Source organism: Spea bombifrons, chromosome 5 (genome assembly GCF_027358695.1).
Source record: "Spea bombifrons isolate aSpeBom1 chromosome 5, aSpeBom1.2.pri, whole genome shotgun sequence".
Taxonomy (NCBI): domain Eukaryota; kingdom Metazoa; phylum Chordata; class Amphibia; order Anura; family Pelobatidae; genus Spea; species Spea bombifrons.
In genome coordinates this window covers 50,354,262-50,380,076 of record NC_071091.1, presented here as the reverse complement: position 1 = coordinate 50,380,076, position 25,815 = coordinate 50,354,262, and the positions used below count along the sequence as shown (strand labels likewise).

The following is a 25,815-nucleotide window of genomic DNA, read 5'->3' as shown; positions in this document are numbered from 1 at the left end:
TACTGAATCCAGACACTAAGAAAAAGGGTTTTCCTGTTTTGCCTCATCTTATGGAGTTTGTACAGCGTGAATGGAAGCATCCTAGTAAGCGAGCTTTTGTTTCTAAGCACTTCAAACAACTGTTTAAGCTTCAGGATGACAGCATATGGGAAGAGCTTCCTAAAGTTGATGTCCAGGTCGCGCAGCTATCAAAAAAGACTACATTGCCAATTGGAGAAGTTTCTGGCCTAAAAGACGCTATGGACAAGAGAGCAGAGACTGCTAATAGAAGAATCTTCCAAGCAGCAGGACTTCAAAGTAAAGCAGCATCAGCTGGAGCAGCAGTAGCGAGAGCTCAAGGCTTATGGCTCCAGAAATTAGAAAACCACGTTCTGGAGGATGCAGATAAGGATCTTTCTCAACTCCTTAAAAATTTGAAACTCTCTAATGATTTTTTGATTGATACGGTAGAAGAATTAGTCAAGCTATCCGCCCGTAATATGGGTCTGTCTACAGTTGCCAGGAGAGCTGTCTGGCTTAGATCCTGGAACGCTGATTCGGCATCTAAATCTTCATTGTGTGATTTACCGTTTGAAAGAAAAAAGCTTTTTGGGTCTCCTCTTGAAGAGCTGTTGAGACAAATGTCAGACACCAAGAAGGCACTGCCTCAAGATATTAAGCCCAAATGGAACCGCAGGTATCCCTTTAATAAACAGAGATATTCCAGACCATCGGAGAAGTCTTCCTTTCGGAAGCAAAATAAAGACACCAGATTTCGCCCTAAAGGAGCCAGACAAGATAGGGCAAGACGGTTCTGACAAAGTGGGAGGACGCCTTCGGATGTTTCGGGATACGTGGTTCCAGACTACCAGCAACCCTTGGATCCGTCGGATCATTTCAGAAGGCTACACCATAATGTTTTGCAGACCTCCTCACAATGTTTTTCTAGTCTCCTCTTACCGGTCAGTAACCAAGAACACGGCATTGATTATGGCAGCGTCAAAACTCCTCAGTCAGGGAGTTATAGAAAAGGTTCCAAAGTCTCAGTTTTTTCAGGGGGTTTATTCCCGGTTGTTCCTAGTCCCGAAACCAGGTGGCACCTTTCGTCCAGTATTGGATTTGAAGTTTGTCAACCAACACATTCCTTACCAACACTTTCGTATGGAGACCATCTCTTCAGTTACCCAGCTGATTCAGAGAGGGGATTATATGGCCTCCCTAGACCTTCAGGATGCTTACCTTCATGTGCCTATAGCCGTAAAGTCAAAAAGATTTTTAAGATTTGCAGTGAACACAAGCCGAGGTCTCCTCCACTTTCAATTCAAAGCACTACCCTTCGGCCTTTCCACTGCGCCAAGAGTCTTTACCAAGATTCTCACCCCTTTGGCGGCGGAATTAAGATTACAGGGGATATCGGTGGTCCCTTACCTGGACGACTGGTTGATAAAAGCCTCATCAGCTGCACAACTTTTAATAGATCTTCAAGTGACAATCAATCTGCTAAAAAACCATGGTTGGCTCCTGAATGTGGCCAAATCAAACTTAATTCCAACAACAGAGATCAAGTTTCTGGGTTTTCATGTAAACTCAAACTCTCTTCGTCTTGTTCTTCCGAAAGACAAAGCCACACACATTCGGCTAAAAGTCACGGATCTCCAGGCATATCCCATATGCTCCATCAGAAAGGTTATGAGCATTTTGGGACTTATGACTTCCACCATACCGGCAGTAGCCTGGGCGCAGGCAAGAATGAGGCCTCTTCAATGGCACATCCTGTCCCACTGGTCCAGAAAAGACGAGGACCTGGACAAAGAGATTTTGATATCTCAAGAAGTGTTGCAGCAACTAGAGTGGTGGAAGATCAAGAAAAATTTGACAAGCGGCCTGTCATTCCAGCCCAAACAGTGGCTGATAGTTACCACAGATGCATCCCAGACTGGTTGGGGAGCTCATTTCCAATCTCACTCGGCACAAGGAGAGTGGTCAACGCAGGAAGCTCGTCAATCTTCAAACTTCCGGGAACTACAGGCTGTCTTCAGGGCCCTAGTCTCCTTCAAGCCATGGATAGTAGGCAGATCAGTAAAGATTCAATCAGACAACGCCACAACAGTGGCTTATATAAACAGACAAGGGGGTACGAGAGTAGCCAGTCTTCAATCGTTATGCACCGACATCATGCGATGGGCACAAAAGCATCTGGAAGCTATCTCAGCGGTTCACATCAGAGGGCAGTACAATGCCCTAGCAGACGACCTCAGCAGAAACAGATGCTCTCAAGCAGAATGGTCCCTTCATCCGACTATATTTCAAAAATTTGTTGGCATTAGTGGGCTTGCCGGAAGTGGATCTTATGGCAACACGACTGAACCGAAAGGTCCCTCTTTTTGCTTCCCTGTACAGTATGGATTACCCGCCCTTTCTGGATGGATTGGGGATCAAGTGGCAATTCAGGCTAGCCTACATCTTTCCTCCAGTGGCGATGATTCCCCGAGTCTTGCTCAAAGTCAAGATGGACAAGGCAAGAGTACTAGCAGTTCTCCCGTTTTGGCCGAATCGGAGCTGGTTTTCGGACCTGTGCCAGCTAGCAGTAGCTTCTTGGGAGCTTCCGTTGTCCTCAGTAGTTTTGGAAACGAAAGGAATTCCCCTTCACATCCTTCGAATGTACAGACTGACGGCCTGGCTGCTGCAAGGCTAATCCTTAAAAATCAAGGGATAGAACCTATTATGACTGATCTCCTCTTGAATTCAGTAAGACGGTCTACATCAAGAATTTATCTGAGAACATGGAGAAAATTTTTGGAATGGTGTCAGTCTCTAGATCTGCAGTCTTCTCCTCCGTCCGTTCCGGTCATTTTGCGCTTCTTGCATATGGGATTTACAGCAGGCCTCAAAGTCTCTACCCTTAAAGGTCAAGTGTCGGCTCTCAGTCATTTCCTGCTACTCGATCTGGCGTCAGATCGCTTAATTCGGAGATTTTTTAAGGCCATCACTATTAAAAGACCTCCGGTTAAATCATTTTTTCCACCCTGGGATCTTACCATGGTTCTCAAAGCTCTGTGTTTATCCCCGTTTGAACCTCTCCAGGAAGTGTCACTAAAATTACTCTCCCTAAAGACAGCGTTTTTAGTGGCTATCACGTCGGCACGGCGCATTGGGGAACTCCAGGCGCTCTCAGCCTCTAAGGAATTTCTAGTTTTTCATCAAGATAAAGTGGTCATGTATCCGAGACCGTCATTTCTGCCTAAAGTATTATCCCAGGTCAATATTAACCAGCCTATTATCCTGCCTACTTTTTATCCGGATCCTACGACACCAGAAGAAAATGAATGGCACTCGTTGGATGTTAAAAGAGCTCTTACCATATATTTGGAACGTACCTCTTCTTTTCGTTCCTCTGACCACCTGTTTCTACAATTCCAGGGAAGATCTGCAGGGCAAGCAGTGTCAAAATCTACGTTATCTAGATGGCTCACAGATACAATCCGTCTGGCATACGACTCCTGTGGGGCCACAGTTCCTCCTCAAATTACGGCTCACTCTACGAGAGCCGTCTCAGTCTCCTGGGCTTCCAGGTCTTCAGTCTCTCCGGAGGACATTTGTAAAGCAGCAACGTGGTCCTCATGGAATACTTTTATCAAACATTATAGACTGGACATTTCCTCTGCTTCAGCGGCTGAGTTTGGACGTCAGGTCCTTCACGCAGTCAAGCTCTAACTCCCTCCCCTTTTTTTTGAGGGGGATCTTGCTACATCCCTCTGGTACTGCCACTATACGCCGGGAAAAACAGTAATTTTACTCACCGTAAATTCTCTTTTCCCAAGTATAGTGGCAGTACGGATCTCCCTCCCAATTTGGTATTAATACAGATAATTGTTTTCCATCCTTTGGTCCTCTTGTTAGTTAACTGATTCTCCATGCCGCTACGGGCGGTTATAGGGTAAGGGGGGGGCGGAGTTTAACCCTTCGTTTTCTTTTTAGTGTTTGTCCCGGCGAAAGAGCAAACCCTCTGGTACTGCCACTATACTTGGGAAAAGAGAATTTACGGTGAGTAAAATTACTGTTTTTTTTTTTTTTTTAACTAATCATTCTGAGATTGGAAGGCTTTCTTGAGCCCTCTTAAGGTTGCTGTAATTGCTGCTTTTAACCCTCAAAAACACTATTTAGTTATTACCTTTTCTTACCCTCAAAACAGCTTGAACTTTTCCAGGGCAGTTTTTTCCATGGTCTGGCAACTGTGCCAGCGGAATCTTCCCCACTCCCTTAAGAGCACCGAACCCCAGGAATTCCCATACATGTCTCAGTAAAGCTGTGAGCTGTCAGTCACTTGTCAGGCAGCGGGTTTGTGTTTCTGGTGCTCCAGTGTACATCCCTTCCGCCGTACTTTACTGTCACACACAAGTCCTAATTTGCTTCTGCACCTCAACCATCTTTTCTGCATGGAGCACTCTGACAGGAGCCGCTGTGTCGCATGCTGGACATCTCACCCTGGAAATTGTCAGTCATATGCAATAACGGCACTATGATTGTGATATCGCCTTCAGCCCCATCCATTGTGACCGACAATTCTGAAGCCTTTCATGTGTTGTTATTATACAGAGAGACACAAGTTGTTTATAGTAAATACTATCCTTTTCTGGTAAAATAATTTATACTGCATTTACACTCATATTTCCTTACAGTGTTAAATAACAAAGCTACAATTATGTGTTTTATAGAAATATAAACCTTATAGGTAGGGCCGGCTGAAGACTTAACGCCGCCTGGGGCGAAGTTTAAAACGACGACGCCGGGGGGGGGGATTTTAAACTTCGCCGACACCATAACCTACGACCCCCCCCCGGTACTTACCTTTAAACAGTCCTGCGGCGAGTCTCCCTGCTCTGCCACGGTGCCGGCTTGTAATGCTGAGCGCCGGAAATTGACGTCACTTCCGGCGCTCTGCATTACAAGCCGGCACCGGGACCGAACAGGGAGACTCGCTGCAGAGGAGAGAGAGAGAGAGAGGGGCGCCGAGCGGGTAAGCGAAAACCACTCGGTGCCCCCCTCTCTCTCTCTCTCTCTCCTCCGCTTCAAAAAAAAAAAAAAGCGCTTGGGGCGGCAAAGTGCCGCCCCTTCTAAAGTGCCGCCTGGGGCAATTGCCCCAGTCTGCCCCATTATAGGGCCGGCCCTGCTTATAGGTTACTCTAGAAAGGTTGTAGAGAGAACCTTTTTATTTGCAAAGATGTATTAAATATGTTTTTTTTTTCTTAATGCTAATTTTCCTGTACATTTATATTTTGTTTTGTTTGTTTTCGCAGGCTTTCTTACGTGCTTTGGTAGAGCATACTACAAATGTGGCTGAGAAGCGCAGACTGCAGGAACTATGTAGTAAACAAGGCAGTTCAGATTATAACCAGTTTATAAGAGACCAGGCAATCAGCCTTTTAGACCTTCTAACTGCTTTTCCAAGTTGCAGACCACCATTGAGTGTATTAATAGGCAAGTAGTGATAACCCCAGTACAATACAACTAAACACAAAAAAATGGTTGGGTTTAAAGATGAATTTATGGGTGAAAATAGTGGTCTTTCTATGACTGTATCACTTTCTACCACTTATTTGTGTTTTGTCAGTGTAAGAGAACCTTGCATGGGGATGGAATTCTGTAGTGAGGGCCGAGTTCTTTCTACCCCAGCGCTGGCTGCTCCCTCTGCAGTATCTCTTCGGTTTCCATCTGCTAGAAGGGAAAACATAGTGGTACCCATGTTTGTCCACTTAACAACCTCAGGTCTTTTTCTACAAATGGCCCTCCTCCTGACCAATGGATAGTTTCTTATCTTTGACATAATGCAAAGGGTGATCCAGCAATTGCAAAGGCTGTAATGTGAGATGCTGTTTCTTTAAGAAACTTACCAGTTTTTAAATACAACAGAGAGAAAAAGCAGGGGGTGCAGTTGTACAATAACCAGGACTGCTAGATTGAAGGTTTAGTTGGAAATTTTGGGAACTTCAAACTAGCCAAACACTCATGGGGGTCAGGAGGCTTTTGCTGACCGTCTGTCCCTCACCAGCTATTAAGGAGAAACATGTATACTGCATGCTTTTGAATCTGTACATCTTGATGGCTTAGCTGCCTAAATTCCTAGGTAATTTTCTTTCTTTTTTTGCATTAGTATAGCAGTCCCCCCTTGCATGTAAAACTGATAGAATACATTTTCCATGTATTTTTTTTTTTTAAAGTACATTTGTACTGGCCAACACTTTTGCTACAGATGTATGCTATTTTTGTTTTATTTTTTCTCTCTCTTTAGAGTACCTTCCTAAATTACAAGCCAGACCGTATTCGGCTGCCAGGTAATAACACATTTATATTCATTGCTCTATTTTTCGATTTTAAATAATGCTGCAAAGAAAATACAGGTTTTATGATTCCTGGAGAATACCATAAACTCCCTCTCAAATGTTACCAACAAAGATTTTGCCTCTAAAGTACTGAGAGGCATTCCTGTTCTAATAACTACAGGCTATATGATGCACTAATACTTTTAATATATTTTATTGACAGTAAGATATATTGTTTTGATGTATTTGTTTAAAACACAGGAAATATAATTAAGTATTTCGAATACTGTCTTTTACCCAGTAGAATTGAGAAAATACCTACATTTTCTGTGATTTAGTCAGTTTGTTCAAGGGACAGTTTCTCAGTTTTTAATGTTTCTCATATCCCCATTGAACAAGGTTGCATATTAAAGTACTTTTTAATATGCAGTCTTCATAAACCAAAAAATTAAAAAGTAAAACACACTTACCTGATGTTGAAACTGCAGCTGTGTGTTTGGACAGACAACTGCTTGCAGTGTTCGCTAAGCCAGCGCTGGAGGTGACTGGCAGTAATTGTATATAGGGGAGGGTTCTGCTCAATCATTGCATTTGCAATAAGGAAATAGCAATAAATTCAATTAAATTCAATAGATTTGTTACCAAATTAGCAAAGCACGCGATCTGTTTTTGTGTCCCCTTATAAAAAAAAAAAAAAAGTTTTTTTTATATTATTCCTTAGTATCCTCTGTTAATAATGATAGACGTTTTTTTTTTTTTAAAGATACAACAGATGCACTAAAAATCATTAGGGTTAACTGCTGCTTTTTGTTTTTACAGTATACATACATAGTATGTGAGTAGTTTTCTTTGTACAGCGCTGTGGAATCTGTCAGCGCTTTATAAATAAAGTATAATAAGATTAATAAATAGTAACTGCCATGTGATAAATGTGACCACTTTACTTCTTCGTTGCAGCTCCAACTTATTTTACCCTGGAAAGCTTCGTTTTGTTTTTAACGTAGTTGAATTACCATCTTGCTTGGAAAGAACTGTGTCAAGGAAAGGTGTGTGCACTGGTTGGCTCTCTGAACTTAGTCCATTTAACAATGCAAAACGTGAGGAGATGCCAGCAGTCGATCATAACAAGTCCGATCAAGGGGGCTTTGTTCCACAGGTAAGAGAATACATTTTTTTTAAAAACATCATATTTACTGTGCAAAGGGCTTTTTGTGATCTCAGTGTTTTCAATATATTGTTTACAATTCCTGCTTAAGACTGTTCAAGAGATGACCATTAATATGAATCAATTTTTAACCAATTTATATATGGTTGTTGCTCGATTAAAAGACACCCTCCCCAAATTTGAATAATTTAGAAAAAAAGAAACCCCGAGTATAAGACTACCCTATAAGAAAAAAGTTTTATTAGTAAATATTAATTCACATGTAATCTCTTTTCATATTTAAGAAAAGTGCATTTTTTGTTTCCTTTTCTTTGCCAACCTGCCCCCTAGTTATGCACATCTGCCCCATGGCTTGCTACTCTGCCCCAGAAATGCCTTATACCCCCTATATGCCACTCTGCCCCCAGATATGCCTTATACCACCCTGTATGCCACTCTGCTTCCCTGATATGCCTTATTCCCCCTATTTGCCAATCCGCCCCCCCCCCTTGCGATGCGTGCAGAAACCTCCACTGCTATCCAACACTTCCGCCGGGGCTTCTATGACTGAGCACCGAAAGGTCAGGCTGGTGCTCTGTCATAGAAGCCCCGGCGGAAGTGTCGGGTAGCAGTGGAGGTTGTCTGTGCGCGTCGCTGGCTGCCAGAGAGGTGGATCCAGGTCTCATTCAGCGCTACGCTCTGGCAGCCAGTGAACGTCTGCACGATGCACGTAGACACGTTCCGCGCCTGCTGACCGGTACTTCCACCGGGGCTTCTATATTCCTCAACCCCAATCTTTAATTATGCATATGAATGCAACATTTGTAGTTACAGTTTGTTTTAAAGTACCTTGGTAAATATGAACCCTGCACTGTCCATGTTTACGTAGTGTGTTAATTAAAAGACATGAAATCTTATGATTATGTTTTAATAATTTAAGTAGACTGCGTTCGTCTATAGTTCTAATAACCAATATTTACGTAATTGCAAAGGGTTCACGTATTTCCTTCAACTGTATGTATGGGGCCAAACGACAGGTTTGGCTAGGGGTCCTATGATTTTTTTTTTTTTAATAAACTTTCCATATTTAAGATTGTTTGCACAGATTACGTGAAATTGCAGAAAAACCCACCACAATGGATTCAGCTGCATCTCTAGATTGCAGAAATACCCCACATGCATAGCTTTGTCTTTTTTTTTTTTTTTAATATACAGAGCACACTACATACTGTATTTCAATGTTCAGCAGCACATAGAATAGGGCAAGGTAGGCACGCAGAAAATGAAGGGTTAAAGATAATACACAATGGTGTTGTATATGATCTTCCCTTTGCTTAATAAGGAGAATCTGCAATTATTTTTCCAGCATCAGTTTGTTTGCCTTTAGGTGTTTGAGGTTTTGGTCCGTGAGGCTAGGGATGCACCAAAATGAAAATTCTGGCCCGAAACCGAAAATTCAGGATTCACTTGGCCAATACCGAAACCAAATCCGAAAATGCCCCCCCTTTAAAAAAACAAAAACAAAAAAAACACACTTTTAATAAAAAGTAATACACCAAAATTGGACAAGAAAAAGCAATAACGTTAGTGTTAACTGTGTGTGTGTATATAATATAAAATAATATATAAGCATATATATAAGCATTGTAGCATGTACTGGTTGCCTGGGCATGATAGGAGTGTGTTTGTTGTTAATTTATATAAACAACAATCGGACTCCTACCATGCCCAGGCAACCAGTGTGTGTAAATATAGATATATATATATATATATATATATATATATATATACCGTATTGGCTCGGATATAGGCCGCCCCCGTATATAGGTCGCACCCTAAAAGTTTGGTGCTTTTTTTTAAAGAAAAATCACCAAACTTCCTCACTGCCCCCCCCCGAGATATGCTGCCACTGTCCTCCTGCCCCCGAGATATGCTGCCACTGTCCTCCTCCTCCCCCCCGAGATATGCTGCCACTGTCCTCCTCCTCCCCCCCTGAGATATGCTGCCACTGTCCTCCTCCTCCCCCCCCCCGAGATATGCTGCCACTCTGCCCCCCCCCCCGACTTACCAGAGGAGACTCCGGGGTGTCTTGCGGGGCCGGCGGGGGGCATCTACGCAATACGCGTATACAACCGGAAGTTGTATACGCGTATTGCGTAGATGTCCCCCGCTGGCCCCGCAAGACACCCGGGAGTCTGCTCTGGTAAGTCTTGGGGAGGCTGTTTACCCGCATCGCCGCAGCCGGTGACTGTCCGCACGATGCGCTTAGACAACCTCCCGTGCCGGCACCCCCCCCTTGGAAGACCCCGAATATAGGCCGCACCCCCACTTTAAAGACTTAAAGTGGGGGAAAGTGCGGCCTACATTCGAGCCAACACATGATAGGAGTGTGATTACAGGCTCCCTAGCCACCCCCCCCCAGACACTTACACATCCATGCTATCAAACACACACACTCCTTCACAAATATTCATTCCCTTAATCACGCATACTTGCTCATGCACCCACCCCATTACCTGAACTGCAGATCTCTCACTGGCACGCTTCTGCAAAGGCTGTGCTGCTTCCCTCTGTGTTGTTCTCACTCTGTGCGAGTAACTTCTCTTGTCCCGCCCCCAAGGGGTAGAAGGAAGGGAGCAGAGCCATGTGATGTGCATTCACATGACTCCGCTTAGTTCCTGCTTTTCCTGACCGGTACGAGAGACGCTGCTAGCAAATTGTGCGACCAACACACAGGTATGCAGCCTGCCTGCTGCGGATGATTATTTTTGCAAGCTTTTTCTTTATTTCGACATTTTGCTGATAATGCCCTTTTCGGGGCCACCGATTATGTTGGTGCATCCCTAGAAAAGACTAAAGAAGACTAGAATAGGCTAAAGGGGACAGTAGTGCAGCGGCCTAGTAGCAAAATAAACTAGTGGCCCTTAAGTACACTGACCTCAAACATGTCCATATTATCCATAATGTGTTACAAGATCACAGTGACAGCTCTAAACAGATTCACCTATACATGTGGATTATTTGTGTAATTTGGAGATACCAGGTTTTGGGAGGTTTCTCAACAATTGTACATAATAACAAAACAAACAAACAAACATTGTAGGCGACACTGAAGCAGTAACTTTAATGAGATAAGTGTAAAAATAGGTGCATGACAAGTGTCCAAAAACTAAATTGAATTGTAGTATGCTGTCTGCTTTTCAAAAACATGACACTTCCGCGCCCTACGAGTACTACCTTATTTAAAAACAAGCCTAAAAATAAAACCTAAAAATCCGACAAAGCAATCAGTCAGTAGCTAAAATAAATGTGAACTGTAGTAAAGTACATGTGCATGACTTATGTTTGAGATAACATTTTGTTTATTATGTGTTTTAGATATCCATTTTTTCTCGACCATCCATGTCCTTCCAGTTGCCAACCGAAACATCAGCCCCTGTTGTGATGGTGGGGCCGGGAACAGGAATTGCACCATTTATTGCCTTTCTGCAACACAGGCAAGTACTATGAAAGCTAAACGTGCTGAGTAATTTTCTATTAAAATCTATGTAATAATAGTTGAACATAGTTTTTTTGCCCTTTTTCCTTTGTAGTTTTTTTTTAACCAAAACCTGCCTGTGACCATGCCGCCAGTCATAGGGAATATGTGTGCACTGGGTCAGGAATACGAAAATCTTCCTAGCAGGTTGTCATGCAGAGTATCAGACATTGTGCCATTCCAATTTACCTCCACCTATCAAATCCATAATAATAATATGGTAATGGATCACCAGAGCTGCTTATAAATGTGAACTCCACTCTGTAGGTAACAACAATAAATATTCAAAAAGCTCTCAATGAGAGAGACAGGGGAAACAGAGGAGTAGGTATTCGCTGGATACAAATGTATCGCCCTCAATCATGAATATGAAGAAAGCAGAAAACTCAGCCAGGATAATAGTCAAAAACCGTTCTCTTTGTTTCTGGAAACACCAGGTGTTTGAGAGGACCTCTCAATGTCACGGTGCGGTCAGATGGAGGGAAGACTGTACTGACTCTCACAGTCTTCCTCTAATGTGCAGTCAGTGTGGCAATTTTTTTTTTTTTGGTGTGGTAGCGGAGCAAGTGATTGCATGCTAGGGAGTGTGGAGCGGGGCCCAAGGAAATGCTTGGGTAGGGTCCAGTTTTTTCACTATTAAATATATTGGCAACATGGTCTAATATTAATATATATTGGCAGCAGGGTCTAATATTAAAGAATGAAAAATAACTGCCAGTTCAGCGGCTATTTTTAAATCATATTTGAATCAAGGTCTTTACTTCAGAAGCTGCCCCCCCAACCCTAAATATGAAAGCTGGAGATGCCACTGGGCATCCAATTGAACATCTGTGGGGTGATCTGAAGAGTGCTGTGCACAGGAGATGTCCTCAGAATCTGACAGATTTGGAGCACTTTTCCGACACAAAAAGACTGATTGTTGAAGCACCTTTTCATTTTATTACAGCAAAGTATTAGTTTAAGGATGTGCACAATAACCAGGTTATTGTGAGTTTATTTATTTTTTTCCCCCTCAAAGATTTCAGCTTGTTTAGCAATTGAATTGTTCACATTATAGGTCACATTAATGATTTCTTTGTCTCATTCTTTAACATCCCAAGAACCTGACATTTTAACAGGGGTATGCAGACTTTTTATATCCACTGTACATAGCTCTAGAGAAACAGTTGGTGAAAGTCCCTGTTTTAATTTCAGATTTTATTATTAAGCATGGAATGATGTTTGTTCATTACTTTATTAATCAATGCAAACTGATAACTTACAAATTTATGAATAATTATATGCAGGTAATAGAATAAAGGTCAATACATGTTACAGAGCAAGAAATTGACACATTCCCATCAAATACCATTCAAAAAAACTATTTGCAAAGGCATAAATATTGGGGATTCCATCACATTATATTGCCATATATTGCTTAGCCAACCACTATGCCAAAGTACCCCAGTTTTGGTGAGTCCTATATAATTGTACATGGATATATTGCTTATCAAGGAGCTGAATAAGTGGGACCTTGTTGACTCTATACATACATGATGTTTGTTTCTTCTATAATATTACATGGATTTTTTTGAGTGTAAATATACTTGGTTTCACATTTCTGTGATCCTTAGATTTTTTTTTTTCTTTCACTTTCAGATTAATGCTTAAGAAAATAAACGAGGAGTCAAAGTTTGGTGAAACGTGGCTATTTTTTGGTTGTCGTCACCGCGACAAAGACTATTTATTCAGGTAATTTCAAATACCACATCAGGATTTTTCAAGTTATTTTATTTTTTTGTGTCTTAGTTCTAAGGTGCTGCTGCCTCTTTTTGTTCTTTGTTCTAACTTAAATCATTTGAATCTAGAGGATTTCTTTGCCTCTGTACACACTGTTTTTTTTAGTAGTCTGGTCCTCCGATAACAGGTGGACAATGAAAAAAACAGCTGTTGTTATTCTATGAGATTAATCCACTGTCGAATGAATTTCCATAGAATACTGGATTTCATAAACTTTTAAATGGTAATAATTCTTGAGATGCATGTAGATTGATCAGTGATATATCATAGTTGGAGTATTTAAAATGAGGGGGTGGCTATAGAAGTTTCTTAAAGGCTCCACTTTACAGAAACAAGAATTTAGTTGTGCAGTTATAAATATGATGTATGTGATGAAATTATTGACATACTTTCAAAAAATATTTTTTCTTGGCAGAGAAGAGCTAAACCAGTTTGTTGAAAGCGGCGTATTAACTCACCTGAAAGTATGTTTCTCTAGAGAGTCAACAGAGAGCTCTGATGTAGTAGCACCAAGATATGTTCAAGACTTTCTAAAGATGTGTTCTCAAGATGTAGCTAGAATATTGACCAAAGAAAATGGATGTTTTTATGTGTGTGGGTGAGTTTTTCATTCATCACTAAGTCAGTGGTATTTTGGAATTCATAATCTTTCATTCAATGCCTTCTGGTTCAACATGTTCATCTTTTTAAATCCATCAATACTATATTACCTCTGTTTCTTTAAACTAGGTGACCAATGTGTTACTGAAGTAGTGTATATTTAGTAGGGCTGCAACTAACGATTATTTTAATAATCGATTAGTTGGCCGATTATTTTTTCGATTAATCGATTAATCGGATAAAAAAAATGAATGTAAATTTTTCATTTATTTAAAATAATTTACTAAACAAATGATGTTAAATACAAACAGCAGAATAAAAAAACTTTGATTATACATTTCTTGTCTTTATTTCCCAACCAGCCCCCCAATATATGCACATTTGAGCCCAGGCTTGCTACACTGCCTCCCAGACATGCCATGCTGCCCCCCCACATATGCCACGCTGCCTACCACAGCACTCCACGCTGCCTCCCACATATACCACACCACGCTGCCTCCCACCTCTGCCACTCCACGCTGCCTCCCACCTCTGCCACTCCACGCTGCCTCCCACCTCTGCCACTCCACGCTGCCTCCCACATCTGCCACTCCACGCTGCCTCCCACATCTGCCACTCCACGCTGCCTCCCACATCTGCCACTCCACGCTGCCTCCCACATCTGCCACACCACGCTGCCTCCCACATCTGCCACACCACGCTGCCTCCCACATATACCACACCACGCTGCCTCCCACATCTGCCACTCCACGCTGCCTCCCACATCTGCCACTCCACGCTGCCTCCCACATCTGCCACACCACGCTGCCTCCCACATATACCACACCACGCTGCCTCCCACATCTGCCACGCCACCTCCCACATCTGCCACGCCACGCTGCCTCCCACATCTGCCACACCACGCTGCCTCCCACATCTGCCACTCCACTCTACCCCCCACATGCCACTGTGCCTGATACGCCTTATACCCCCTGAAACACCACTCCATCCTCCCCAGACATGCCACCCTGCCCTCCCCACATATGCCACGCCATGCTGCCTCCCACATCTGCCACTCCACAATGCCTCCCACATATGCCACGCTGCCTCCCACATCTGCCACTCCACGCTGCCTCCCACATCTGCCACTCCACGCTGCCTCCCACATCTGCCACTGTGCCTGATACGCCTTATATCCCCTGATACCCCACTCCATCCTCCCCAGACATGCCACCCTGCCTCCCAGACATGCCACTTCTCTACCCCCAGATATGCCTTATACACCCTGATACACCACTCCGTCCTCCCCAGACATGCCACACTGCCCTCCCCACATATGCCTTATATAATGTATATGCCTTATACCCCCAGATATGTCACTTCACTGCCCCCAGGATTTAGATTCCCCTAAATTAACCCTAAACTCCCCATTAACCATAACTGCCCCTAAATTAACCCTTAACACCCCCTTAACCACAGCATCCCCTAAATTAACCCTAAAGACCCCATCAACCACAGCATCCCCTAAATTAACCCTAAACACACCATTAACCACAACTGCCTCAAATTAACCCCAAACACCCCATTAACCACAGCTGCTCCTAAATTAACCCTAAACACCCTATTAACATAACTGCCCCTAAATTAACCCTAAACACCCTATTAACATAACTGCCCCTAAATTAACCCTAAACAACCCACTAACCATAACTGCCCCTAAATTAACCCCCACCTCCCCTAACTTTCAGTAGCCCAAATATATATATATACCGTATTTGCTCGATTATAAGACGACCCCGATTATAAGACGACCCCCCAAAATCAAAATATTAATTTAGGAAAAAAACAAAAAGCCTGAATATAAGACTACCCTATAGGGAAAAAGTTTTACCAGTAAATATTAATTAATGTAAATTATTTTCATGTTTAATAAAAGCTATGATTGAGAAAAATATATTTTTTAAATTTCCTTTTATTTGCCAACCTGCCCCCCCAGTTATGCCACTCTGCCCCCAGAAATGCTTTATACCCCCCTATTTGCCACTCTGCCCCATGATATGCCTTATACCCCTGTATGCCACTCTGGCATATAGGGGGTTAAAAGGCATATCATGGGGCTGAGTGGCATATAGGGGGGTATAAAGCATTTCTGGAGGTATACAGGCATATCATGGGGCTGAGTGGCATATAGGGGGTTAAAATGCATTTCTGGAGGTCCAGAAATGCATTTTAACCCCCTATATGCCACTCAGCCCCATGATATGCCTTTTAACCCAGCATGTACTGGCTGCCTTGGCTTGATAGGAGTGTGATTGCTGTTAGCAGTTTGATATATATATATATATCAAACTGCTAACAGCAATCACACTCCTATCAAGCCAAGGCAGCCAGTACATGCTGGAACCTGGGGATGATAGCAGTGGGATTACAGCCTCCATATGCCATGCTACAACCCCCACCCCCCTTACACATCCATGCTATCACACACACACTCACACTCATTCACAAACATTTAAATACTCATTCATTCCCTTAATCACACACACTTCACACATACTCAAAAACCCTCCCCCACCCCCTCACCTGAACTGCAGATCTCCCACTCGCAGACTTCTGCAGGGGACCGGCTGTAGCAACTTCTCTGGCCCCGCCCTCAGAGGAGGGAGGGGGGAGATAGAGTTCTGTGAGGACGCTGCAAGCTTCCTGCCCTGCTTCTAACAGAAGAGACGCTGCTCGCGACCGGTAAGCAGCATGGCGCCAGCATTTTTTTGGGGTCTGATTAGAAGACGACCCCGATTATAAGACGAGGGGTATTTTTCAGAGCATTTGCTCTGGAAAAAACCTCGTCTTATAATCGAGCAAATACGGTATATTACATACACATATATATATATATATATATATATATATATATATATATATATATATATATAGAAACATAGAAACATAGAAAGTGACGGCAGATAAGAGCCAGAAGGCCCATCCAGTCTGCCCAACCTCTGAGTACTCTCCTTTAGTACTTGCCCTTATCCTATATCTAGCTTGGCATTATGCCTATCCCATGCTTGCTTAAATGACTTTACTGTATTAACATCTACCACTTCCACTGGGAGGCTATTCCATGCGTCCACTACCCTTTCCGTAAAGTAATATTTTCTGATGTTACCATTAAACCTTTGCCCCTCTAGTTTATGCTTGTGTCCTCTTGTTGTGGTTTTATTTCTTCTTTTAAATAAACTTTCTTCCTTTACTTTGTTGATTCCCTTTAAGTATTTAAATGTTTCTATCATATCCCCCCTGTCCCGTCTTTTTTCCAGGCTATATAGGTTAAGATCCTTTAACCTGTCCTGGTAAGGTTTATTTTGTAATCCATAAACCATTTTAGTAGCCCTTCTCTGCACTTTCTCCAACATATCTATATCCTTCTGGAGATATGGTCTCCAGTACTGTACACAATACTCCAAGTGAGGTCTCACCAGTGATCTGTACAGCGGCATGAGCACTTCCCTCTTTCTACTGCTAATACCTCTCGCTATACAACCAAGCATTCTGCTAGCATTACCTGCTGCTCTACTGCATTGTCTACCTACCTTTAAATCCTCAGAAATAATTACCCCTAAATCCCTTTCCTCACACGTTGAGGTTAGGACAGTACCAAATAGTCTATACTCTGCCCTTGGGTTTTTATGCCCCAGGTGCATTACTTTGCATTTATCCACGTTAAATGCCAATTGCCACAGCTCTGACCATTTTTCCAGCTTACCTAGATCGTTTGCCATTTGGCTTCTTCCTCCAGGAACATCAACCCTGTTGCAAATTTTTGTGTCGTCGGCAAATAAACATACCTTTCCATCAACACCATCTGCAATATCACTAATGAAAATATTAAAGAGAATGGGTCCAAGTACAGATCCCTGAGGTATCCCACTGGTAACAAGACCTTGTTCTGAATATACGCCATTGACTACAACCCTCTGTTTTCTGTCACTCAGCCACTCCTTAATCCATTCAACAACATTGGGATCTAAACCCAGAGATTGCAGTTTATTTATAAGTCTTCTATGTGGGACAGTGTCAAAGGCCTTACTGAAATCCAGATACGCAATGTCTACTGCACCACCTTGATCAATTACTTTAGTCACCCAATCAAAAAAATCAATAAGATTTGTTTGGCAAGATCTTCCTGAGGAAAACCCATGTTGTTTTTGATCTTGAAAGCCATGTGACTTCAGATGTTCAACAATCCTTTCCTTTAACATTGTTTCCATTAATTTTCCCACTACAGATGTAAGACTAACTGGCCTGTAGTTGCCCGACTCCTCCCTACTGCCTTTTTTGTGTATAGGCACAACATTCGCTACTTTCCAATCCCCAGGGACAACTCCCGTTACCAATGATTCGTTAAATATATCAGTTAACGGTTTTGCTAGTACACCCCCAAGCTCTTTTAATAACTTGGGGTGTATCCCATCAGGCCCCATCGACTTATTTGTCTTTACCTTAGACAACTGAAGTAAAACCTCCGCCTCGATAAACTCACATATTTCAAATGATTCAGTCTTTTTTCCCAACTGAGGTCCCATTCCATCATTCTCATCTGTAAAAACTGAACAGAAATATTCGTTGAGGCAGTCAGCTAAACCTTTATCCTCTTCTACATATATGCCTTTTGTTTTTAGTCTAACTAATCCTTGTTTAACTTTCCTTTTCTCATTTATATATCTAAAAAATGTTTTATCTCCATTTTTTACTGATAGGGCAATTCGCTCTTCTGCCTGTGATTTGGCAGTTTTTATAACTTTCTTTGCCTCTTTCTGCCTAATTTTATAGATCTGTCTATCTTCCTCACTTTGGGTATTTTTGTATCTACTAAAGGCTAACTTCTTGTCTTTTACGATTTTGGCCACTTCTGCAGAGTACCACAGCGGTTTCCTTAATTTTTTACTCTTACTGACCAACCTAATACAATTTTCTGTTATCTTCGATAAAACAGCCTTTACAAAATCCCATTTCTCCTGAACACCATTTAAATTGTGCCAGTCTGATAATGACTCCTCTATACATTTTCTCATTTTAGAAAAGTCAGCTTTTCTAAAATCTAAAACTTTTGTTTTTTTGTGGTGTGACTCAGTCACTGTTCGTATATTAAACCACACAGACTGATGATCACTAGATCCCAAACTTTCACCTACAGAAATATCTGTTAACAAATCTCCATTTGTGAACACTAAATCCAATGTGGCCTCCTTACGAGTTGGTTCCTCAACCACCTGTTTTAAAGATAATCCCAGTAAGGAGTTTAGAATATCCGCACTCCTGGTACAACCAGCTACTTTCGTTTTCCAGTTCACATCAGGGAGATTAAAGTCACCCATGATTATAACATCCCCCTTCACTGTCATTTTAGCTATTTCCTCCACTAGTAGATTATCGAGTTCTTCTACTTGTCCTGGGGGTCTATAAATCACACCTATGCGAGTTACTTTACTTTTGCCAAATTGTACTGTAACCCAAACCGACTCTAAGTTCTCTTCACCAACTTGTATTAAGTTAGATTTTATGTTATTTTTCACATATAGGGCCACCCCTCCCCCTTTCCTGCCCTTTCTATCTTTTCTATATAAAGAGTACCCCGGTATTGATATGTCCCAGTCATTTTTCTCATTATACCATGTCTCAGTAACAGCCACTATATCAACATTCTCAGTTGCCACAACTGTTACAAGTTCATGGATCTTATTCCCTAAACTGCGAGCATTTGTAGACATGACCTTCAGCTTGTCATTTAACACCGATGCTGCAATCACTTTCTGTCCTTGCTTTGGGGGGCAAAACATATGCTTCTCCCTATTATCTTTATAGACCAAGCCCCCAGATCCACCCACCTGGTTACTAAGTAAATCGCCTTCCCTTTCTATACTGTCTAACCCGGTATTTATTCCCTCCCCCCCCATTCCTAGTTTAAAATCTCCTCCAACCGTCTAACCATTCTCTCCCCAAGCACATTGGACCCTCTTGCATTTAGGTGCAATCCATCACGACTATAGAGATTGTACCCCAAAGCAAAATCAGCCCAGTGCTCTAAGAACCCAAAGCCCTCCTTCTTACACCAAGACTTCAGCCATGCATTTAGCTGCCTAATCTCCCGCTGCCTTTCTGGTGTAGCGCATGGCACAGGTAGTATCTCTGAGAATACTACCTTGGAGGTCCTTTTCTTAATCTTACTACCCAAGTCCCTAAAATTATCTTTTAGGACACTCCATCTTCCTCTTACTATGTCATTGGTGCCAATGTGCACCAAGACAGCTGGATCCTCACCAGCCCCTCCCAATAATCTATCCACTCTGTCCGCAACATGCCGAACCCGGGCACCCGGGAGACAGCAAACCATTCGGTTGCTGCGATCAGAGCTACAGATTACCCTGTCTGTTTTCCTGATTATTGAATCCCCTACCACCACAACCTGCCTGGGCTTTCCTTCCTTTCGGATCCCCTGCACCTTGGATGAGCTGCTCTCCCGGCTGTTAGGGAGAACAGCTTTTTCCGCAAAGCCTACCTCTGAGTCTGCCTCCCCAACATGCTCACTTAAAAGGGCAAATTTGTTGGGAGGGAGAGACTCTGGGCTGGCTTGCCTCTTCCTCTTCCCTTCCCCACTGCAACCACGTCTTACTGTCACCCAGCTATGTGCCTGACTACCTTCTGACTGATCTCCTCCCTCATTGCTAGGGGCCCCATCTAAACTTTGCTCAGTGAGCAACAGACTCCTCTCAAGGTTGTCAATCTCTCTCAGTGTTTCAATGTGCCTCTTAAGAGCACCAACCTCAGCTTCCAGAGAGACCAATTGATCACACTTACCACAGCGATATGGACCCAGGAACTGCTGTTCCAAGCATGCATACATATGGCATGATGTGCACTGAGTGAAATCTCCAAGCTTGCTCATTCTTTATAAAGAGACGCGAGTATAGAATTTAAACAGTTGCTTTATGTCACTTACCCTCCTTGCTCTTGCACTCTTGTGTTGCACTAAGTGCTGTGGTGCACAAACTGGTCACTTACAGAAAGCAAGTCACTTAGAAAATGCAAGCCCCTTACAGTGAGCAAGCTGTGAATTTAACCACTTCCTTATATACAGAGCAACACAGTTAATTGATTATAAACCCCACCCTTAACTAATTACACTATAGAAAATGGGAGAGAAAAAAAACCAAACAGTTAATGCAAAACAGCTTTTTTTTTTGTTTTTTTACCACAAACCCTTCAACCCTCTTGTTGCTGGTTGAGATACAAACCCACTGTTGGTATACTTATAATACCACTTCTCTGCCGCTGCTGTGGTGCACAAACTGGTCACTTACAGAAAGCAAGTCACTTAGAAAATGCAAGCCCCTTACAGTGAGCAAGCTCTGTGAGTTTAACCACTTCCTTATATACAGAGCAACACAGTTAATTGATTATAAACCCCACCCTTAACTAATTACACTATAGAAAATGGGAGAGAAAAAAAAAACCAAACAGTTAATGCAAAACACAGTTTTTTTTTTTGATTTTTTTTTTTTTGTTTTTTTACCACAAACCCTTCAACCCTCTTGTTGCTGGTTGAGATACAAACCCACTGTTGGTATACTTATAATACCACTTCTCTGCCGCTGCTGTGGTGCACAAACTGGTCACTTACAGAAAGCAAGTCACTTAGAAAATGCAAGCCCCTTACAGTGAGCAAAATACACATATATATATACATATACACACATATATATATATATACACACACATACACATTATATATATATATATATATACACATTATATACATATATATATACATATATATATATACATATACTTACAGTTAGATGAGTGTCACAGCCATGTGGTTCTGGCCTGGAGAAGGAAGGGGCGGGGCCAGTTGTCACAGTGATTACAGGGAGGGGGAGTAAGTAGGAGCTGCTGCTGTGAGACGGTGAGTCAGACTAAACGGATTATATAATGAGGGGGATTTTTCAGAGCGTTTGCTCTGAAAAAACCCTCATTTTATAATCGATAATAATCGATTCAACTAATCGATAATGAAATTCGTTGCCAACGAATTTCATTATCGATTTTATCGATTAGTTGTTGCAGCCCTAATATTTAGTATATTTTGCTTCTAACTGTATTGTTTCATTTATTTTATTCTTGTATAACTTTATCATTGTGACTTAATTCAGTTATTACTTGTTGAACTAGACCATTTCAATAAGTTATGTAATAATTTTCGTCGCCTAACGCTGAATGATATGTTCTAAAATCTGTATATATATACATAATATGTATTTTTCCTTGCAGAGATGCCAAAAATATGGTCAAAGACGTGAATGATGCCTTAGCTGATATAATATGTATGGAGCTTGGAGTGGACAAATTAGAAGCATTAAAAACGCTTGCTGTATTTAGAGATCGGAAACAATACTTGCAGGATGTCTGGAGATGATTTTTTACATAAAATCTACATCATCAAATGACTGATGAAAATTGCAAGAGCATTCTCTTTTGTTTTTTTTGTTTGTTTGTTTGTTTTGTGGAATGCAAAGCTGTGTGTTAAAAAAATCTGCCTGTACCCTACAGTACATTTTACATTTTCCTTTTCCAGAAACATATTTTATTCCATTCTGAATCAGTCAAGATAATATTTTTCTGCAATTAGAAGTTCAATCTCATGTTAAAATAACCAAAAACTTCTATAGTGCATAGCTGCTAAGAATTTTACATACTATATTTTAACTTTTGAAACACAGAAATATCAGTGCGACTTTATAGAAATTTTATGAAATTATGTACTTCATTGAAGAGAATTGTTCATGTGAAAGAAAAAAAAATCTGGTATGTACGAACCATTTAGTTTTATTTATTTTTGTGGGGGGTTTTCTTTCCTTTAGCCTGCGAGAGCCGGTGGTCATCAATGTATCAGTGAAATCTGTCATGAAATATAAAATAATTCCTGTCTATATGCTGTGGCATTAATTTGTAAGCAAAGGTTGCTATGGTGGTTCTCCCATAATAGGATTCTTAATTTATAAGGAATCTATGTAGTGCTAACTTAAAATGGTTTGATTTCAATAAATCATTTTTGTTGTCATTTCATGGCCAACGTGTGTGTAAATATATGGATATATATGGTAATAAAATCGCAGCCTGTTATTATGTTAAGTCAGGTCAGTGTTCACTAGCACTTTACTGATTCCATACTTCAGTACCTAGTAAAGCAAGATATGAGAATAAAGGTTGTTATTGTTGCATATTTAGTGTAAGCAGCGGTTATTGTCGGTCATATACATCTATAAATCAAACAACAATTATTATTACCTTAGTAACAGGCGCACTTTAATAGTTGTGGAATACACATGTATATGTTCTCCGTTGATCCCATACACACGTCTGACTAGTATAGAAAGGTACATTGGAGTTATCTATCCTTCCAGTGATACAACTAGTGTTATGTGTAAACTCAACTTGTGTAATTAAGATACAACTCGGTTTCATAGTTCAGGTATTCTGATATACAGTTTCTAGATAACGGAATCTAGACATTAGAAAGGCCTGAAGCGATTATTGATTTCACCTTTTATAAGCTAAGTGATGGTATTAAGGAGAAGCTGCCCCAGTTCCCACATGACATGGGAGGTGTTTGTACTAATACATTTGTGATAGTAGTGCATCTTTTAACTTAACTGGTCGCATAGTATATCATTGTAGATTGTATAAAATGGATTAAAAACAAGGGGTGGGCAACATGAATGTTATACAATTCCCACACCCTTGTATGCAGGTGAGCAAGGCTAAATGTGTGTGATGTTCATTTGTACGTGTGTCCTGCATAGCTCCTACATGAAAACATTAAGGCACACAACACAACACTCCCAGAGCTAAAACTAATATGCAGCTGGTTTTGTAATGCATGGTACCTCAGCCTATGGTATGTATACACCTTTTAGTACACTTCAAAATATGACTATTTACAAATGTTAATTTTATCTGACAGAAAATGTTTCAGGAGTATTTACTTGGCCTTTGTTCTGATTTGTTTTGTGTGCTAATGTGGTCTGTGTTTTAGATTCTTGGTGTTATCAGGTACACTGCACAGACCCTATTAATGTTTACATTATTTTAAAAAAACAAAAAAAAACAATTGGTGGGTAAAAGTGGCGTTAAATCCCTTCCATCTTCTTCATGACATTCCATGCCGTTATGAAATAGGCAGGTCCGGATTAAGAACGTCATGGTTCTGATGCTGAGGATTTTGTGCTTTTTTATGGAAATAAATAAAATAGAATCTTAACTCCTCATCATCCATGTGTACTGGATAAAGATAACATCAGTGTGAGGCAGATAGTCTAAAATAGAATTTTATGTGATGGGATTGGGAGTACCTCCAGTACTCCCCCCAAAAAAATAACAAAAAATACATCATACACAAGACACCGGAAGCCACAATTTTGTGCGATTTATGCAGATTGAAATAGAGTTAATAACAGAAAACTTTTCCTCTCACTGATTTCTGGCCTAGAAAGTGACTACAAATTCAGGAGGGTGTTTTATTTCTGGATAAGTAAAAATGTAATAGTTCAGTTTAATTCTACAGTAAGTAAAGTACCAGGAAGCAGATGACCAAACATACACACCAATACAGGCTCTGTCACACCAGCACCCAAGCACACACCGAGACAGGCTCTGCCACACCAACACACAAACCAGGACAGGCTGTGCCAAACGGACACACACACCAGGACACGTTCTGCCACACAGGCAGACACCAGGACAGGCTCTGGCACCCACATCCGGATGGGCTAAGATACAAAGATTAATTAAAAAAAGTATTTTTCACACTGCTTTGTTGTTGAACCCCCAGCCTGCCCCTCCCTTTAGTATTGATTTATGTAATGGCCCCAACTGCCCCCTTGTGTATTGATGCCACCAGCCCAGGTAAAATGCTGGCCTGTAGTATGTATATCTGACTGGTTCCCCTCCAACAGAGATCGGATTATAGCACTAGAATCCAGATCCCCCGCAACGCTGCAGGGGACCTGGATTCCACTCACTGTCAGCCGGTGGGTGTCCGTGCGATGCGGACAGACAACTTCCTCCTCTCCCCTCCACTTCCGCTCCTTCGATGCAGTGCCAGCATCACATGATGTCGAAGCCCCAGCGGAAGTGAAGGGGAGTAACGGAGGCTGTCTGTGCACATCGTGCAGACCCCCACCGGCTGACAGAGAATCGAGGTCACTTTTCATTCCCTCATTCACAGATATACATTCATACATCATCCATCAGGACCTTCCGACTCAGTCACACTAATTACGAGGTATATCCGCCGTCACTCTGCCTCGGCTCTTCTCACATTCATCTGTAAGAGGCAGACATACCTAGTGTTCTGTACAAGCAGCGTATTCAGGCCAAATGCATGACAGTACAGTGAGTTATTAAATGAATCATTCAACGAATCATTGAAATGTGCACAGATATAAAATGTTTACATGTTGTTGTTCACAATGCATGATTAGTCAACCGTACAAGTGCCTGTTTGAGAGGGAGATGCAGAAGCCTGTAAAACATGCTGCATAATCAAGTACAATGGTGTACATAGGAAGAATTCCCTGTTCAGCAAAAAAAAAACATAAACTTTTTTTTTTCTACCAATTCACTTGTTTAATTCTACTGTATGGCAGTGTTTCTTTATTAAAAGTCAGACACAGTAATATACATTCCTGGCTATCGGATATCATTTATGTAATGAGTATACAGCGCTTATGAAATGTATTTGGCTCCTTCCAGAGAGCAAATTAAGTGTTTATTTAGTGCTCGAAAAGCAAAGGTTTATTTTATTTTGAAAGACCGTGTTTCAAGACCGTATGTTTCATTTGAGACTGTTTAGCAGCCCACCAGCTTAAAATACCCTCACGAAGTGTGTGTGTGTGTATGTATGTATGTATGTATGTATGTATATGTGTATATATATACATATGTATGTATGTATGTATGTGTGTGTATGTATATATAGTAGTCTGTGGGGGGAGCTCCAGGAAACCTGCTGGATATCAGATCCTGGTGCAAATACTGGTCATAGAGGTCTCTTATACCAGGGCCCATAGTCTGTAGGGAGGAGGCTGGCACTCAGTCCCCCCCAAGAGCCCATGGCACAGAGGCTTGTATTGTTTTACATTGTATGATTAGAATTACAAACTAAGAGAATTGTTTTAGTTCTACATAGGTTGCTTTAATTGTGGTAACTACATAGCGTCACGGCGGTGAAGAAGCCATTCATTGGCGAAATGTGTTGTGCGTGTAAAAGTGGGAGTATCCTATCTACAGAGGCACTCCGAGAAAGAGGAAACTAACCTGCAGCCAACATACAGCTTGAGCGAAACAAAGATCTGCAGTAGAAAAGTTACCTTCGTACTCAGAACAGGGTGTACAGGCAAGTTATATGCATGTTGGCT

General features: G+C 41.6%; 1 protein-coding gene across 1 annotated transcript in view; it reads left to right on the top strand.

Moving 5' to 3' along the window:
- Positions 1–21,873, top strand: part of MTRR (5-methyltetrahydrofolate-homocysteine methyltransferase reductase) — a 37,211-nt gene extending 15,338 nt beyond the window's left edge. Inside the window, exons 10-16 of the mRNA XM_053467460.1 lie at positions 5,277–5,457; positions 6,269–6,311; positions 7,257–7,413; positions 10,822–10,940; positions 12,620–12,712; positions 13,176–13,358; positions 21,668–21,873. Of these exons, the coding sequence (XP_053323435.1) occupies positions 5,277–5,457; positions 6,269–6,311; positions 7,257–7,413; positions 10,822–10,940; positions 12,620–12,712; positions 13,176–13,358; positions 21,668–21,812 (921 nt within the window). The 3' untranslated portion in view covers positions 21,813–21,873. The remainder of the gene's footprint in view (positions 1–5,276; positions 5,458–6,268; positions 6,312–7,256; positions 7,414–10,821; positions 10,941–12,619; positions 12,713–13,175; positions 13,359–21,667) is intronic.
- Positions 21,874–25,815: the final 3,942 nt, after the last annotated feature.